Here is a 19536-nt window from a genome sequence, read left to right as displayed (position 1 = left end):
CCTGTGCTAGAGAGGATTCTCTCCTTCTGTGTAATTCTTAAAGGTATAAATGAAAAATGTTTAGTAAAATAAACAAAATAACTTAGCCCCGAAGGGCATATAAAGGAAACTGAAAGTTAAGATGCCTGAACTGGACAGTTCCAAGTCTGCAGGCTTTGAGTGCAGCTCAACGCCCTTGCACTCCCTCTGCCTCCTGAAAGAGTTGGCAATACAGAAGTACTGTGACATGCTTCTTGCAGCATGCCAGTGTGAAGGCTGACTGGAGAGTGGAATAAGGCAGTGCCACACCCCAAGAGCTTCATCACACTTTGCAAACCCCTACCAAGACCTGGGGTACAGTTTGGTCTGAAGGGAGTTGGCAAACCTCACCCATTCTGTTGCTTCATCATCTTCACTTCTACAGTCTCCATAGCAAGAGCTTCTGGCCACTCCATCCTGGGGACCCTTCTTCAGTACGCGTATCCCCTGCAAGTCTAGACGCCGCCCTTTCATCTCCAGTGCTCCCCCAAAGCCTTCCAGAGGCCATGCCTGTTGAAATTCGTCCACCAGAGCCAGTATCTCTTCAGACATTTTTGTTTCATCTGAATTCTCCATCTCATCAGAACCATTGCTCTCCTCAACCACTGTACCTGAAATTCAAGTGCCCACATGTTATTAAAAATTAGATAGTACTCACTAAAGTACGTGAATGACTCCAACCTCGCTTTTTGAGAAGTTTTGGTCCTGCCTAGAGGACCTTCTATAGCCCACCCTCATAATAAAAATACCATTCATCATCTTCAAAATTCATAATAAAACACCATCTTTGTTGTGTAGCTTTGTCAAAAGGCTGGATGAAAACAACAGCAGCAGCAAGATGGCAGAGAGGCATAGAATATGTCACTAGTGAGCATGAGGATGGCTATTTTATATACGTATTTAAAAAAAAAAAGACCAACTTGTTTTAGATATAAGACACAGATGGCAAAGATGAAGTTTGTTATGATGTTATTTATTGAATAGGTGGGATTATTGAAGTTTTATTCAAATAGCATATGAAATATCATAGATGTATATCCAGGCCCTACAGTCTAATTGCCTTAACTGAATGATGATTTAATGGGAAATTATCCTAATTCCACATTTCAGAGTCCCATTTTCACTAATGGCTATGTATAAGAAATAATAATAAACTAGTGTAATTTTTTTTTTTTTGTAAAATGGTTATCAAGACATTATTTGTTATGTTGCTCAAGTTTCTTACGTAAAGACTTCCATGGATGCTCCCCAGTGCAATGGCCTAGAAAACTTCTCTCTCCTGAGAAGTCAGTGTGTCCACTGTTCTACATTAAAGGTTACACAACCCTATAGGTTCCCCTCTGTACCTAGATAACTAAAGCTCAGGGCAAAAATTCATCTGAGTTTCTTAACATAATGCTTTCCTTTTGTAATAAAATAAATAAACCTTAGTATTTAACTTCTGTTATTTTGAATTAATGGCTGACTCTTATATTGTGTGCTCCATGAAAGCCATTTCCATTCCTTTCTGGAAATAGATAGGGTACAAAAACAAATAAAACGGAATGCCTCCTTTTGTAAGGTCACCGGACGACCTGAGAGCTTGGGGTTGATTGCTTACAAAATGCCAGTCTATGTTATTCTGGTTAAGTTATCCCAATAACCTTAGGTGGTAATTCTGGCTTGTTCAGTGATTTAGAACATGGTATTAATAAGGCCAAGGTCAGGAATCTCATATCCATATTGACCAGACCTATACCCATAGTGAGTAACCCACATGAGAAATGTATAGTATTAGTCTCTGAGGAGGCGTGGGGTGAGAAAGATGTCTGACCACAAGGCTAAAAGCAATGTAAAGCTTTGAGCCCTACTCACATGAGGTCTGCAGTGTCAACCTTGACTCTGGTGGCATCTCTATCTTCCATCCCACTTTCTATTCTGGAAAGTAGGAAGGTCTGTTGTCAGGCTGGGAATCCCACTAGAAATCTGTTATTCTTTCTTGAAAAAGTTTACCGCTTCTCCATTTAACAAGTGACTTGGAAATATACTGCTCTCCTTTCAGGTAAGTGTCTTTTAGGTTTTTTTAACCAATCTGCTGGTTTTTATTGCTTATTATTATCATTATTATTAATGAAGTTCTGAAAAAAGCATGAAGTAAAATAGGGGTTTGTAAAAGCATTTTCTTTGGGATATTCAGATAAAAATGGTTGGTAACTTGTCTAAATTATGTAGCAAGTAGTATAAATGTAGGGTTGACAAAGAGTTCTACTTTTCAGTTTCTATCTTGTTTGCTACTATATCCTGAATGTCCAACATTGTACCTGACACTTAATAGGTGCGGTTGTAGGATGAACAAATGGAATTCAGGAATAATTTGGTTTGTGAGGTTCTTGAGGATCTGCTGCTCCTACTTTTGTCTTGTCCTGCTGGCAATTAAAGACTTTTTAAAGTCTAAGGTTTACGTTGTCATGGGTTAAAAGCAGGCGCCATGTCTCTAACAGAGTCTGGCATACTATATGATTTACAAATTTCTCAGTAGCTAACTCAGAAAAGCAGTTGGACAGGGTTATTGTAGGGACCCTAAAAAGCAACTTATTTAGAAGAATGGCCTGCCGTCTGACTTGTAGCAACAGAATTCTAAGTATTCCTCATGTTATTTTAGCTTCCTCTCCTTCCTTCTCCTATGGCTATCATGGGATTCCTTGTACCTGGTCCTGAGACAGGAAAGGGTTTTTGATAGATTTGGCTGCAGCCAAGAGTATGGGCTTAAAGAAAAGTGGCTTCTGGCCAAAGGTAGACTGCAGGTAACTAATTCCCCAGTGTATAGTTAGAGCTGCATAGGGATGCTGTGTTTGGAAGCCTTATTTCCATTTCCATTATTTCCACTACTGCTATTTAGAAAGCATTCTAAATAAATGAAGTTGTTCAGTTGCAAAGAGCTCTGCAAGCCCAGGTCCAAAGGCTAATGCTCCCCTACGCCCATACCATATGGTAATATCTATCATTATTAAAAAGTTCTTAGAGAAAGGGCCTTTCATTGATGGAGATCAGTATTCCAGTCAAGAGAGACTATGGAACTTGCTGCAGGCTTTCCCTGCTGGCAGCCATTAATCCTTTTCAAAGGCTGCAGGGGTTGGGGTAGTAGCAATTCCTAAAGAACAGTGCTAAATAAAGGTGAGGAATGGGGAGATCAAAATGTGCTATGAGTTTTAAACAATAAATCAATCTTTATTTATTTAGAGCCTATTATGTGCCTATTTCCATGCTATGAGATAGAGAATCTGACTCTGAGGTATTAAATACAGTTGAACAACATGGGGATTAGGAGTGCTGACCCCTGCACAGTCGAAAATCCACATATAACTTTCGACTCTCCAAAAACTTTACAAATAGTCTACTGCTGACCGGAAGGAAGCCTTACTGATAACATAAACAGTTGATTAACATGTATTTTGTATGTTATGGGTGTCATATACTATATTCTTATAATAAAGTAAGCTAAAAATGTTATTAAGAACATAGTAAGGGAAAAAATACATTTACAGTACTATATTGTATTTATTGAAAAGAAAATCTGTGTGTAAGTGGATGTATGCAGTTCAAAGCTGTGCTGTTCAAGGATCAACTGTATAATCAATTTGGAGACACAAAACTACATACATTAAACAATCAGAGAGCAATTACATTTAAATATTTTTTTTCCAGAGGAAAAGCATAATTGAGTGTGGTCACAACATGCTTCTTAGAGGAAGGCAGGCTAGTGAGGCGGGATTTAGACAGAGAGAGGCCTGGGGAGGGCACTCCCCAGAGGGAGGAGCATATGAATATATATACTCTCACACCCATATGTACAAATACTGCAGGTGTAAGGAAGAACGTATGTGAAGACATTACTACTTTCACAAGAATTAGAACAAAGAATGTATACAGATGATCTCAGCAAACAAGATACTTAGGGAAGGTAGGTGAATACTGAGGATATCTGGGAAAGTCGGGAGCAAGACTAAGCGTAAAGGGAGCCTCTTGTTTGTCTAGCAGAAGAATAACAAGACGAGAGCCAGAGTATTTGTGAAGGTTACAGTGGTAAATCACTTGGCATAACTGGGGGTGGAGAAGGAAGACAGAGGACAAAGAGACCAATTAGAAAGGTATTTCAACAATCTATATATAAAGTTATTTAAAGGGAAACTGGCTTAGGGTGAGGTTTGTAAAAGGGGAATTAAAACAATTTTTTTCAATGTTTATTTTTTGAGAGAGAGAGAGAGAGACAGACAGACAGACAGACAGAACCTGAAGCAGGCTCCAGGCTCTGACCTGTCAGCACAGAGCCCGATGCAGGACTTGAACTCATAAACCGTGAGATCATAACCTGAGCCTAAGTCACTTAACAGACTAAGCCACCGAGGTACCCCTGTAAAAGGGAAAAGTTAAAAAGGGAGGGGAAAGAGGTACTTGATATTTCAGTGGAGAAAAATGGAATTTGGTGGTTAAATGGATATCATAACAAAGAATAGCATAAGTTCAAAGATGATTTCAGGATTTCAAAGCCTAATGTGAAATAATGATATTTTTTTACTATGTGAAGTTTCTAAAAAAAATTATTACTTATTTATTTTGAGAGAGAGAGAGCATAAGCGGGGGGGGGGGGGGCGGTGTGAGAGAAAGGGAGAGAGAGAATCCCAAGCAGGTTCCATGTTGTTGTTGCAAAGCCCGACACAAGGCTCTATCTCACGAATCTGCAAGATCATGACCTGAGCCAAAAACCAATAGTCTGACTCTCAACCGACTGAGCCACCCAGGCGCCCCTACTATATGAAGTTTTAGAATCTGTGAAAATGTAAACAATGCTGTTTACAAAGACTATGGAATTAGGAAAGGGCAACAGGATACAACATGTTGGGATTTCAGACACTTACTAATAAATTCATTTAAGCATTTGTTGCTTGTGTCCAAAAATGTGCTGAGAGCTCGGAATATAACATCTCATGTAGCTTATGGTCTAGGTTAGAATGGATGGAGGAGCATAGCTCCAGGCATTGTCTAATAAGCAGCTGGAAATACAGAATGCAGGTCTGGAGAGAGGTCTGGACTATAGTGGGATCTCAGAACGTTTTAAATTACACTTGAAAGTAAGAATAAAAAGTAAATATTAGGATTTCTGCTTATGGGACAGATGGTATGTTATAAACTGAAAACAGAGAAACTGAGATCAATATCTCTATTATTTTCTTTACCTTCTTTAACATGTACCATTTTCATATTGGAAAAAGGAGAATAAATATTATAAAGTGAAGAGACTGCAAGCACCCACAGTGAGGCTCAGATGAGTTCATGTCTTCTCACTTGAGAAATTCTATCTCAGAATATTAGGAAAATTTAGAGTTGAGTTTGAGCCATGTCAGGTAATCTGTTAAGAATCACAGGGACTAGCAGAAGTGTTGAGAGATGGAGAGAAGCATATGTAGTCCTGAATTTAAAAGGAAAAAAAAATCTGATAAAAAGAAAAAGAACGAGGGGCGCCTGGGTGGCGCAGTCGGTTAAGCGTCCGACTTCAGCCAGGTCACGATCTCGCGGTCCGGGAGTTCGAGCCCCGCGTCGGGCTCTGGGCTGATGGCTCAGAGCCTGGAGCCTGTTTCTGATTCTGTGTCTCCCTCTCTCTCTGCCCCTCCCCCATTATGCTCTGTCTCTCTCTGTCCCCCCCAAAAAATAAATAAACGTTGAAAAAGAAAAAGAACGAGAAGTGGGGGGGGGGGAGGAGGGGAGAGGGAGGGAAAGAGGAGGGGGAGGAAGAAGAGGAAGACGAGAAAGAGGAAAAGGAGGTCGAAGGAGAAGAAAAAGAAGTCCAGCAATGTTGGGAGGGAAATGAGGGAGGGAAAGAGGAGGGGGAGGAAGAAGAGGAAGACGAGAAAGAGGAAAAGGAGGTCGAAGGAGAAGAAAAAGAAGTCTTGCAATGTTCCAGATACACCTGGAGATTCAGGGTTAAGTGTGAGCGCCTCAGTTTAAGAGATTTTCAAAGCAGAGCACATTCACAGAAAAGCGACTTGGTGAGAGTACCCAAAATCATATTAAATGAAAGACTAAAGAAACCAAAGGTGATGGCATCGAAGGAACAATAGCTGATATACTGCACACAAAAAAATCAAGCTTGAAAAATATTTTGCTAGAAAGATTTTTTTTTTTTAATTTTGGAGAGATTACTTTGAGAGTGGTAAGGTACTAAAAGCCCTAACAGGAGCTGTTCAAGGAAATGAGGACATTTAGCTGAAGGAAACAAAAACATGGAGGGGCAGGGTAGGTAGGAAAAGAATCATCTTTAAATGTGATATTGATGAGACACAAGACTGACTTTGTGAGCTTCAGGACCAGAGATGAGAAGCCACATTTTAGCTCAATATTAGGAAAGACTTTTGAACAACCAGAAAATGGAATGGGCTGCCAAGGGGAGACTGAGCTCCCTTTGACTGGAGCAGAAGCTGAAACCCCACAATGAATCATTGAGAGGGAGTGGGACATCAGAAGAGGAGTAAAAGAAAGTGACTGTATTGGGTGAGAAACAGTATTAATAATCTTGGAAGGGAGATTCATTTCAAGAAGAGTTTTAGGGAGCAGAGGATGAAAAGGTGAGTTCTACATTCAAAACAGAACAGATTGACAGTACATAGAGGTAAAGATCACACATTGAAAGAGATGACCAGCAACAAAAAAGTCCCTCCTTCAAAATCTGACTCAAAACATCTCTTCTAGAAAATCTTGCATGATTAATACCAACAGGCTGGAGTACTAGACTGTGGTTTCTGAAGCCACCCAGGGCACATTCTACCTTTGAAAATGATACCAGAGAGAAATACATCCCTCTGTTTCACAAAATAAGAAGAGTATACTGTGGAATTAGACACATTTATTTTTAAATAAGGACTCCACCACCATAAGACCTTGGGCAATTCTGTCTTGAGTTCTAGAATTTTCTTTAAAAGGCAGTGATCTGGGGGCGCCTGGGTGGCTCAGCTGGTTGAGCATCTGACTCTTGATTTCGGCTCAGGTCATGATCTCTGGGTTCGTGAGATTGAGCCCTGCGTCCAGCTCTACGCCGACAGCACAGAGCCGGCTTGGGATTCTCTGTCCCCCTCTCTCACTGCCCCTCCCCTGCTCATACTCTCTCTCTCTCTCAATCTCTCTCAAAATAAATGAGTAAACTTAAAAAAAAAAAAAGCAGTGATCTGCTTCTGAAGTCATAGTGTAAAGCTGCAGACTACCTTAAGATTTAATGCATAAACAATGGCGTAATACTTAAAGCCAGTAATCACAAAGCACAAAAGGTTTAAATGAAATCACTCAGACTCGGTAGGTAAGAAAATGATTCACTTCTGAGAAGACGACACCAAGTCATCAGTTTTGATTTGCACCAATGATGTTCTTCCTTCTTTGAGCGGGGTCAGTATAGCAAGAGAAAACTAGGAATTTCAAGAGGATACCTCAGAAAAGCATATAATCTTTCCTGGAACAACTCTTGTGCAAATGCCAGGGCTCCCTTTAACTGCACAGATGTTTTCTGAGCAGATACTGTGTATATGTACTTGTGAGGACTGTGGCTCACAAGCAGCCTCTAACAGATGCAATAGAGTCATACCTATGTGTACAGAAGTGAACGTTTACTGACTTCCAACTGTGTACCGGGCTCTAAAATAAATGTTTCCCTGTTATTTCATTTAAATACTAATCACTTGAGGGGCGCCTGGGTGGCTCAGTCGGTTAAGCGGCCGACTTCGGCTCAGGTCATGATCTCACGGTTCATGAGTTCGAGCCCCGCGTCAGGCTCTGTGCTGACAGCTCAGAGCCTGGAGCCTGTTTCAGATTCTGTGTCTCCCTCTCTCTCTGCCCCTCCTCTGTTCATGCTCTGTCTCTCTCTGTCTCAAAAATAAATGTTAAAAAAAAAATTTTTTTTTTAAATACTAATCACTTGAGGCATTTTTTTGTTTAGTTTTAAATTAAAGAGGTAAGGGAAGCTCAGAAAGATAAGTAACTTGCCCAACTTGCCCAACTAGTTGGTGGTGGAGCAAGGACATGGTAGCATTATTTCTAACTACAAAACCTATGTTCTTCCTTCTACAGCTAAGGTTTATGGGGAGGAATTTTGTACTAGATGATGAAGTATTAAAGCAGTGGTTTCCAAATGTTAATTAGTGACACAGTTTGTACCAATCCTTAGTAAAATGAGAAACAGAAAAAGGGTACGTACATAGAGTTATAACACACACACACACACACACACACACACACACACACACACACCCATCCAGACACAAGTTTTTGTTGTAAGGTTGCCAACTGTCCATTTTTGAAAAAGACTGACCTTTATTCTGAGATCGTCTTTGTTACTTTTTGACATTAAAATTTTATTCTATAAAATAATGGTAACAGCACATGCTAGTTTTCTTTAAAAATGACCTCACCAACTGAAAAATAAGTTCTAATGCACCAACCCCCGATTTCTGAGACCCACAGGCAAATGTATGGGATCAGAAGACCCGAGGATGATCTTGGGCAAGGGACTCACCTTCTCTGAGTTTCAATTTTCTCATCTATAAGATGGGCTTGATAATAATACCTATTTCACATGGTTAATACATAATTCGTAAGTCTGCCAATTATAGATCTGTGCTGCCAAAGCGAGCACATAAATTTTGTAAATTATAAAGTATCACAGAAAGGTAGTCATTTTCATACGCTTATGGTTACTTATGTTTATAATAAATTTATTTGTACTTCTTTAAATTTTCCTCCAAAACCAGAATTTTCAAAAATTCTTTAATGTCTATGCTTGGCTTTTATTACAACACACTACTTGCATTAAAAAATGGGAGTTTTGGGGCGCCTGGGTGGCGCAGTCGGTTAAGCATCCGACTTCAGCCAGGTCACGATCTCGCAGTCCGGGAGTTCGAGCCCCGCGTCGGGCTCTGGGCTGATGGCTCAGAGCCTGGAGCCTGTTTCCGATTCTGTGTCTCCCTCTCTCTCTGCCCCTCCCCCGTTCATGCTCTGTCTCTCTCTGTCCCAAAAAAAATAAACGTTGAAAAAAAAAATTAAAAAAAAAAAATGGGAGTTTTTCTCACTCTGCTAACCACATTATAAGAAGCCTGCTGGCATGAATATACTAACATACCACGAATGAAGTCCCGGGGGACTTGTTAGTATCTAGGGAAAAGAAGAAGGTACTCCCAGAATTTAGACATATAGCAAAGAAAAGTTAGTACCTGAGAGTGAAACTAGTAAGAGTCATCATCACACTATGGATTGAATTAGCAATCTGAAAAGGAATCCACCCTAAGAGACAGTCTGCCTGATGTTGAAGGGACGTGGAAAAGCTCCCATCTCAGCCAGGGCAACCATACTGCCTTTCCAGGACAGGGATGGGACAACTCCATGGGGAACATGAGACTAAAGAAACTTAGGCACTAGGTTATAATCTGTCTCAAGCAATGATGTACTACCCAGAAAATGGGGAGACAAACAGTAAGGTTCTGGTTGGGTTTTATTCTGAATTATCCTAGGAAAAAAGACTAATTTGGTAGTCATGAGTATTCTGGTCACTAGGGAGCTATATTATATTGGAATAGGAACAGTTTGTATAAATTGAATAAAATACCCCTTAACATCACTCAGTTTCATTTCTGGTGATTCTGAGTTTATCAAGCAACTTCATGATGTCCATTTGGTTATGTGGGTACCTGATGCCAGAAGGAGACATGAGGCCGTCAGGCACCAGAGAGGAGTAGCTCCCTTGTAAATTAACAAAACAACTACCCAGTTTAAGAATCCACCTCTTTTGAATTGGTAAATAGAAATTTGTTTCCTTAAAGCCCAATGATTTCTGACAGAACTGATGCAACTAATTTTCTAAACCTGTAAAGGGGAAGGTCACGACTTCTCTTTTAAGGTCGAGCTTGCTTCTTGTAGACATCCTTTATATACATATATACACATATGTATATATATATACATATATATATGTATATATGTGTGTGTGTGTGTGTGTGTGTGTGTATATATATATATATATATATATAAAATACCACTTTTAAGGAAACACAGATTTTGTAATTGCTAAATATGTTAATCCAACCTACACAGGAAGGCAAATGCCACATCTCATTACTTGAATATATTTATTGTACACAGAAATAACAGTAATATAGGACATGACATATAAGAATTTCATAGTCTGATGGGAGACAAGACACACAAGCATCGTATTGTATGAAATGTACCCTGAAAAAAAGTGGGAACAAGACAGCACATGGAGCAGCTAAGTGCTTGGAGACCCTTGTGAATGCTTCACCGAAGAGGTGACGTTTAAGCTGGATCTTGGAGATGCACAACAGTCATCCATATAAAGCAAAAAATACACAGGGGCCATTCCCAGCCTGTGCAGACATGGAGACTCAAAAGCATGGCATGTGAGGGAAATGGTAAAAGGACTGTACATCCTGCTATGTAGAATACTAGTAGATGGTAATCTTGAAGACAAAACTAAGGACCAAACTGCTTCCTATCCCTGACTATGGTACCTGGACTCTTCCTATAGGTAATAGAGAACCACTGAAAAATTTAAACAAAGGCAACTTACCTGATCAGATCTTTTTTTTTTTTTTTTTAATTTTTAAATGTTTTATTTATTTTTAAGACAGAGAGATAGAGCATGAGTGGGGAGGGGCAGAGAGAGAGGGGGACACAGAATCTAAAGCAGGCTCCAGGCTCCAAGCTGTCAGCACAGAGCCCGAAGCAGGGCTCAAACTCACGAAATGTGAGATCATGACCTGAGCCGAAGTTGGACACTTAACCAACTGAGCCACCCAGGTGTCCCGATCAGCTCTTATTTTAGAAACAACTCTTTGGACACACAATACATTGGTAACAGGGACTGCTTCTGCTTTTTAAATATTGTACCATTTACATGTATTATCTCTCTCCTACACACACACACACACACACACACACATACACACTCCATACACAGACTAAAGTAAAGGACTAGATACTGGGAACTCAATTATGAAGCTATTGCAATAGCCCAAGCAGAAATGAAAAAAGTCTGAATTCAGGCAGTGGCAGGAAGAATAGATGAAGAGACAAACAGATGCAACAGGTCTTGGATACAGTGGTGACTGGTGAGTTGTGATGCCATTAACAGACAGCAGGGATATAGGAATTAGATGCAGTTCAAGAAATAGGGTGAAAATGAGAACAAGCTCAATTTTGGATATACGAAATTTGAAGTGCCTATTGTACACCTAGATAGAGACCACTAAAAAAGTGGAACTAAGATCTAGAGTTGTAGAGAATGTCCTAGCTGAAAATACAGAGTTGGAGTCACTGATATATTCCGAAGTATCTGAGACACCAGATACAAGAGATACAAGAGATAACACAGAGGGATAAGAAGAGGGATAAGAAAAAAAAGGCCAAGGTTGAGATCCTGTGTAACCTAACAAATAAGGGGTAAAGAAATTAAGTGAAATAAGTGAAAGAAATTGCAGATGTCCTGAGGACAGGAAGAGAGCCAAGAGCAACTGATACCCCAGAAGCCAAGAGGAAAAGGAAGAGAGTTTCAAGGAGTGGGGAGCTGTGCATAGATCCAAATGCAGCAAAGTGGTTAAGCAGGATGAGTACTAAAAAGTCATTCAATTTGGCAATTATGCATTGACTGATAATGTTAAGAACTGTTCAGTATAGCATAGCTCAAAATGTGGCTACAGAATTTTAGGAGAGGCCCTGGTATGTCTATTATTCCAAATCTTTAAATGTTATTGGGTTAGTGTAAATACAAGTGATCTTGCTTTTTTTCAATGACTTACTCAGTAGACTACTGATATTAAGAAGAAAGACTGGTATATAAATGAAGCAAGTTTGTTCTAGCAAAAGACAACACTGAGGTGGAAGGAAAAAGAAGTATGAAGAGCTTTTTTACATGATAAAAACCTCTACCTCACCACCTGTGGGTCACCTCATAATTCTACAATATAATGAGTGGCTATTAAAAGAAGGAAACTACTGAGAGTAGAGAAAAGCCTAAACTCGAAGCTTGAGAGTTGATTTTATCCCAGAAGCACAGCTCAGGTCAAATCAACTTACTTTCAAGTCTAAGGGCATCTGAGTCCCTCCCTGAATTCTCAACAGAGAGTACAGGGTCCTCCTCTGTTCCTGTCTCAGAGGGCTCTTCTTCAGCAGCATCCAGTGACTGTGAGTTGTCAAAATATTTCTGTTTGTCATGGCTGTTGTCCAGGGTTTTCTCATGACAATTACCTCAATGACAAGAGACACAAAGACAGCACATTAGAAACATCTCTCTTAGGTAGTCCCATGGCTCAAGGTCTTCAAGTATCAGGAAGAACAAAAAGATGATAGTGTCAGTTCTTCTCCAGCAGAACACACAAAAATCCGTGAGCTGGCACCCTGAGCCAGATCATGATTGCGACTCAAGATCGTTTCACCTGCAAGGCTATTGTAAGAACCAAGTATCTGGGGGATAAAAAGTTATGACAACAAAGATCACATCCCAAAGATCTCATTCCATTTATAATGAATAACTTAGAAACATTTCTTTGAAAGTCAAAAACATCACAAAAAAGTAGTTTTCCTTCTATTTGCTTTTCAAAGGTGAGAAATGACAGATTAGTACCCGGATAAGTTGGAGGTAGATGAACTATAGCACAGAAATAATACCGTTCTTGCATTACAGCTTAAAATGAAAGATATATCAAAAGGCAACAGATTATAAATTAAAAACCAAGGACTTAAAGAGGGATGGTGGTGGCAGAGAATCCATGTTCAAGACTGTAATATCACAAAGATGCTGATTTTTCTTTTGGAAAACAAATTCTGGTCGTGTAAAGATTTACTTTAGTGTAAAATGTCACATCTTGAATGCAATCATAGCACTCTCTGATACTGTCTGAAATGTATAGTGAGTCTGACTTCTTACTACAATTTTGCCAGTAAGTTGAAGAGCTCTGACCCTATTAGGGACTGTGTGTTTACACGGATAAAGAGCAACCATCCTGCTCTGCCTGATGGTCATTCTCTAGGGAATCTATTACGAGGTTGTTGTGTCTGATGTGGCAGTGATCAGGCTATCTGAATAGGACTCCACTTCCTCTCTTATGTTTGATGGGCACTGTCCCTAAAGATATATGTTCAGTGGAAGCCTGCAACTTTCTTCTCACAGGACAAGTCTTTGGGTAAGAGTATCTAAGTAACTTCCCTCCTTTACCAGAACATTCAAACATACTCTAAAGGTTTGCTTTTCTTTTTCTAAAGGTTTATTTTTAATAGAACACTGTCTCAAAGAGATGTATGTATCCAATTAAGCTCTCTCTGCAGCAATGGAAGTACAGTCTCTTTCTGGATTTGAAGACTCCCTTTTAGATTCCATAATTTAGGAAAGCACCTCTCACGCCTTTTCTGTTGTGCCAAAAAAGCATAATGGACTCAAAACCTTTCCCAACCTACTGAGTTTGGAGTAAAGGGTCTGCATGCTTAAGGAGTCTCTTCCATTTTCCAACTCTACACTATCACACATTTGAGGCTACCATATTTAACAAGGTCATGTCAGAAACCAATTTTTTTGTTTCAGAGGAGCTTTAGCTTTCCAGAAACTTGCAAGCAACTTGGGAAGCCAGTAAATAGAAGACAACGAACAATAATGAGGCAGCATGGTGTGCAACATAAGTGCTTCAGAGAATAGACTTGGAGCAGGCAGAACCTGAATTTTGAAGAATAGATAGGACTTAAAGGGGGAAATACAAGGAGAGCCAATATCTGTTGAATGTTTTGTATGTTTTCTCCTACTTACCCTCAAAAATGCCTTGTGAAATATTAACTTTTATTTTAAAGATAAGGAAACTGAGTCTCAGTGAAATCAAACAACTTGCCTATGGTCAAATAGTAAGTGACTGGTAGATCTAAGATTTTAATCAGTTCTTAGTAGAAAGCTTCCTGGCTATGGGGCGCCTGGGTGGCGCAGTCGGTTAAGCGTCCGACTTCAGCCAGGTCACGATCTCGCGGTCCGTGAGTTCGAGCCCCGCGTCAGGCTCTGGGCTGATGGCTCAGAGCCTGGAGCCTGTTTCCGATTCTGTGTGTCTCCCTCTCTCTCTGCCCCTCCCCCGTTCATGCTCTGTCTCTCTCTGTCCCAAAAAAAATAAATAAAAAAAACGTTGAAAAAAAAAAAAAAAAGCTTCCTGGCTCTCTACCAGCCAATGCTACCTCTTTAGCAGAAAAGAGAAGGTGGCATTCTACGCAGTGAATAATGATGCGTTAAGCAAAGCAACAGGAACAGGAATTCTCATTTGTGTTTGGGAGACGATGAGAAGTACAATTTGAGAGGTGGAAGGTGTTGGGTATGTGTGTGTGTGTGCCCATGTAAGGCTGATAGGAAAGATGCTATGATCAATGATAGTCACTTTTTTCCTCCAAATTCTCCTGTGAGAGGACAGAGGTAGTGGATTTGTCTCCACTTCTGTCTTCACCATCTAGTATGTGCAGATTAGATACGGGGAGGTGAAGCATAAGAGCATTAAAATAAAGAAATGACAACAAACAACTGTACACACCCAACTGACTACAATTTACTATGAAGAACATCATGCTTCTTAGAGACAACTCTTAATTGGGATATAAATAAGCATGACTATTAAAAACAGACAGAAAACGATGACAGTGATGCTGATAATTTAAAAACATGTTATTCCTAGTGTACATTCTCTGCTTTCAGCTTCGGTGAATTTGCCTCTAAAGCATTTTTCACCTTGACACAGGTTAAGTAAAACACTGTTACAAAAACAAAGGACAAACCTTTAACACTGGAACCCAGCGAAATTCTGTGTTTTCTGCAGTTGACTTCCTCCTCTTACCTTTGCATCTCTTATTTTTCTCTCCCACTCTCTTCCCATTATAAAAATTTAATTGGTTTCATCTTTTTAAATGTCTGCAATATTTAAAAATGCCTCATAGGTAATTTATAAGATATGATGTGCATGAATCTAAAATTAGTCCTCCTGCATGACCTCAAACCCAGACACCCTCTTGAAGCAAGCCTTGTGCATTCTAAGAATGTCTTGTCCTCCAATTCAAGAAATTGGGGCCAACATCTGAGGGAGAGAGAGAGAGGGCCGAAGAGGGGATCGGGGAGAACTGGGAATAAAAAGGCAGAATAAGAAGTTTATGTTATAATATTTGTTGGAAGTAGGCAGAATCAAAATGATCAAGTGAAAACTAAATGCTTTAAGGTTAGAGCTGTTAATATTAATTTTCTTAGGCTGACAGTTAAAAGCAGGGTGGCTCAGTGTTCTGGTGTGATTTACATAATTATCTAGGCTAATAATACAAAGTCAAATTGCCTGTTTTTTAAATTGTTCCTTCCAGTTGTCTGAAGGAGAACTGAAGCATTTTGGAAAGAAGGAAAGCTTTGATTCGTTGGGCTGGTATAGGTCTGCCCTAGCTCAAAGGGGAACTGAAGAAAAAGTTGCCCACAGGGGAAAATGTCACCTGTCTTCCTAGCAGAGGTGGACATGATGTCCTCATTAAAGAAACACAAGAAAATATTGGAGAAGGAAAAATGGAAAGATACCTAAGAAGGAACACGTCATCTTCCGTGCATAGGACTATTATTTTTTGCTGAGGCAAAAATGAGGAGATTGTGTAGCTTAAACTAACCTTGAGAGGTAGGATTTCTTTTTCTTTCTTTCTTTTTCTTTTTTTTTAAGGAACTGCATGATTTAAAGAAAGTGTTTTAGATAACAAGGTCCCAGGTGAAAATGGAAACCCTTTTCTGCGCTTAATGCTCTATCCTTGCTTACAAAGTGTTTAGCATCTAATTCAAATCTTGGCAGTTTGGTTTTTCTTGGAAGTGGATGAGTACAAGGCAATACTAAGGAAGCACAAAACTCCAAGTAGGGTATTTCCGATTCTAGAACTGCTAGGCGATCTCAGACATGTCAACATCCTTTTCTGCGGTTAGAGTGTCACCTGTATAAACTGGATTATTAATATTAACCTACCCTACAAGGGTGTTCTGGACAACAACTAAATATTTAATAGGTCTTGTCTAAGTAGAAGTCTCCAAAGGCAAAGGCACAACTTATCCAGTGGCTAAAAAGGTTTTCAGAGTAAACTAAGTTCTCAGGAACTCTTATCATTAGTAAAGCTAAGGAAATCTCCTATTTTTGTCATAATTCTATTTACAAAGGTCTCAGAAGAATATTTTCTAGAGTTAGGTAGCCACTGACTTCTTAAAAAGACTCCTTACCTTCTGAATCTCTTAAGTTGTCAGGAGATTCCTGGTTGGGTACCTTAGGATCCTTCAGGATGAGTTATAATAAAGAAACGCCACAAATAATTGAAAGGCAGCAGAACTTTGGAAGAGCCACATAACTAGAGCTAGTCAAATAGAACTAATAAAGGCTCATGTAATTCTCTTAGCCTTAGACCATAGTGGGTAAGAGCACAGACTGCAGCCAGACTGAGTTCCGATCCTATTTCTTCTACTTTCTAGCTGTATAAAGCAGGGCACGTTACTTTTATTCTTTTTGTGTATTAGTTTCTTCATCTGCAAACTGAGTTTCATAATAGTGTCCACTTCACTAAGTTGTTGAGATTGAAATATAAGAAGTGAGACCATGGCCTAGCACATGGTAAGCTATTGTTGGCTCTCCAAAAAGCTGCAAAGGAATAAATTATCCCAATGTCATCTCTTTCACCACGGCCTTTTAGCTACAGCCTAACTCAGAATCTCTGGTATGAATAACTGGCTCGAGAAGTTATCAGGGTATCTGCCTAATTTCAACTGCCAACATACGTGCACGTGTGTGTGTGCGCACACATGTGTGTGTAGGAGATGCTGAAGGTAGGCAGAGTTGATTTCCACTGGGCTTTTAGAAGAAGACAGCAATTAATCCAGATTACACTGCTTGGCATATCTGAATCCCAAAATATTTAGTACATTTAGACATTTGCCTCAGTCTGCTCTGTGCTCTCTGAATTCATGGCCTTACAGCATGAGAACAGACTGTAGATCCTATGTTCTGTTCAATCAAAGCTTACCACCTCTCTGCTGCTCGACGGCTTGTGTTAGGTTGTGACACCTTAAAGGCTTGCTCTACTTGCCCCAAATTGTTCTTGTTCTAATGTACTTTCTTTTCCCCCGTACAAGTAAGCGTAATACTTCTATGCTTCCTATTATATACAATGAGTTTCTAAGACATAAGTAAACTGATTTCTAATGGGAACTAGAATTTGACTTTGAACTTGACGTTGCTGAACACAAAGTAACAGATGTTAGAAAAATGGCCTTTGTGAATAATGGAATATTCTAAAGATATTCCTACCATCCCTCTTCTAATAGGGTTATATTATACTCTAAAGGTACCTTTCTTGTGCCTATAGGAAAAGGTACCTTATAGGAGGCATTCTGGTGTATACCACTAAATGTAAGGTACCTGGGTGGAAAATACAGGTAACACTGTCCTCTTAACAGATACAAGTGACTTTTTATAGTATTTGTCTTTCTCCTTACCTTTCTACTCAACTGCACTCAAATTATGCAGCTTTGTAGCCATTTTTTTCTGTATGTATGTAATTTAGAGACACACTGTGAATGTTTTATTGTAATTTTAGCTGCCTCATAATTTCATGATATTTCCCTACTAATCTTTTAGAAAAGGTAGTAAGATAAATCATGAGGTGACCAGAAGTATATCTTTAAGTTGCTCACCACTGCTAGGCAAAATTACTTTAAAATATTAGCAGGAAACATTAACTGTGGGTGGTAGGTGGGGCTTGGCATCACACAGAGTTAATAGGTATATTTGATGAAGAAAGAAACCTTTCTGGGAACAGGTACCTTTATGATTTCCACCTCCAGAAGTTGTGACAGAGGTCCTGTAGACCTGGTTCCAAAAGGAACATTCCGCAGTATAAATTCAAATCCAGCCTTAGCTGCAGCCTTTCGTACGAACTTGAGGAAATTAACTTACTTCTCTGTGTCTAGATTCTTTATCTGAAATGAGAGGATTCCTGGGAAACTGCCTTAGTGAAACCACTGTGAACAGGAGCACTCAGAGCTCCTGGGTCTGGGTGAGACCTAGCTTGCTGATGACCACACCTAAGAGATGGGTGAGACTGCCTCACCTCCTTTGCCCTCCGCTGCCCTCTCCTTAGAAAAACACAAGAGAAATCATTTCAACAGAAGTATCGGATCCTTAGACTTGTTCTCATTCAGCAATTACTGCCAAATGAATTCTTCGCAGGAGGTTTAAAGTAATGGTTATGTACGGACTGACCTTAAAAGTGCAGTGCCAGATAGAAAACAGACCATATTAAAGACTTGAAATCAGCAATTTCAGAATTACATAGGCATTCCCTCCTGGTGAGGTGAAAGAGTCAGAAGTAAGTTTAAAAAAGAAAAACTAAGAGGGGGCGCCTGGGTGGCTCAGTGGGTTAAGTGTCTGACTTTGGCTCAGGTCATGATCTCACAATTCGCGAGTCTGAGCCCTGCTTTGGGCTCTGGGTTGACAGCTCAGGAGCCTGGATCCTGCCTGAGATTCTATGTCTCTCTCTCTCATTCTGCCTCTCCCCCTTGCCTTCTCTCTCTCTCTCTCTCTCTCTCTCTCAAAAATAAAACATAAAAGAAAAAAAGACTAAGAAAGAAACCTCTGTGATCTCAAATACAGGTGTGTGTGTGTTTTCCTTTTAATATATATTACAGAGTTGAACTCTCACCTGGGGACCACTTGGTCTACATATGGCAGGGCAATCTGCTTTGTCTAGGGATTGAAATGCACTGGTTTCTGTAGACTTATGCTCCCTGCCTCCATTTACAGGAGAAAAAGGGAGAGCTGGGTGTAAATCTGGCCTGTCTTCCCATGTGGCCTTCTCTTAAGTGACTGTGGCATGGAGGGCAAAGTCAGGGCCAGTTGACACACAGACACCATGACCTGCAGTCTGTGGAAGAAATGACGCCAGTGATGGAATCCAAACTCTCAGCAGCTACTGTTTCCTCTAGAAATGTGAAAGATCACATTTGACCTCCAAACAAGGGACTTAAAACATTCACCAGAAGTTTACTACAAAATATTTTCCAATGCAGAAAGTATACTGAAGAAGAAAGAAAATTAACTGCCAAAGCTCTAGCAGTAGTAATAGTAGTAGGAGTAGCAGCAGCAGCACTCCTCTCTGGTTTACCTCAGGAGAGGAAAATCTGTTTCAAGCAAGTATGCTGGGGAAATAAGCCCAACAGATTTTCTCAGACGTAGTGATTTACCCATAAATGATAGTTTTCCAATGAGGGTCAACAAGGACACCTGTTTGCAACTTTCATTAAAAACAGTGCATGCAGGGGCTGAGAGAATGCAGGCTGTAAGATGTATCAGCTTCTCCTGGACAAGACAGACAATATAATTCCTTCCATCTTCTCCCTCCTCTGGTGTGGGGGCTGCAGACCTGAAAAGCAGATCTATATTTATATATTTGTATTGAGTGAAGGTTTGGTGT

General features: G+C 39.9%; 1 protein-coding gene across 2 annotated transcripts in view; it reads right to left on the bottom strand.

The window, feature by feature from the left end:
* TTC17 (tetratricopeptide repeat domain 17) overlaps window positions 1-19536 on the bottom strand; it is a 127346-nt gene that overhangs the window by 40568 nt on the left and 67242 nt on the right. Inside the window, exons 17-18 of one of the 2 annotated variants that reach the window (XM_045485025.1) lie at window positions 12124-12294; window positions 370-629 (exon numbers count right to left, since the gene is read on the bottom strand). In XM_045485025.1, coding sequence (XP_045340981.1) covers window positions 370-629; window positions 12124-12294 — 431 coding nt within the window. The remainder of the gene's footprint in view (window positions 1-369; window positions 630-12123; window positions 12295-19536) is intronic. The other variant, XM_045485026.1, reaches the window with a different exon arrangement.

Source organism: Leopardus geoffroyi, chromosome D1 (assembly GCF_018350155.1).
Source record: "Leopardus geoffroyi isolate Oge1 chromosome D1, O.geoffroyi_Oge1_pat1.0, whole genome shotgun sequence".
In the NCBI taxonomy this organism is placed as follows: domain Eukaryota; kingdom Metazoa; phylum Chordata; class Mammalia; order Carnivora; family Felidae; genus Leopardus; species Leopardus geoffroyi.
The sequence above is the reverse complement of the archived record's forward strand: the minus strand, read 5'-3'. Positions and strand labels throughout refer to the sequence as shown.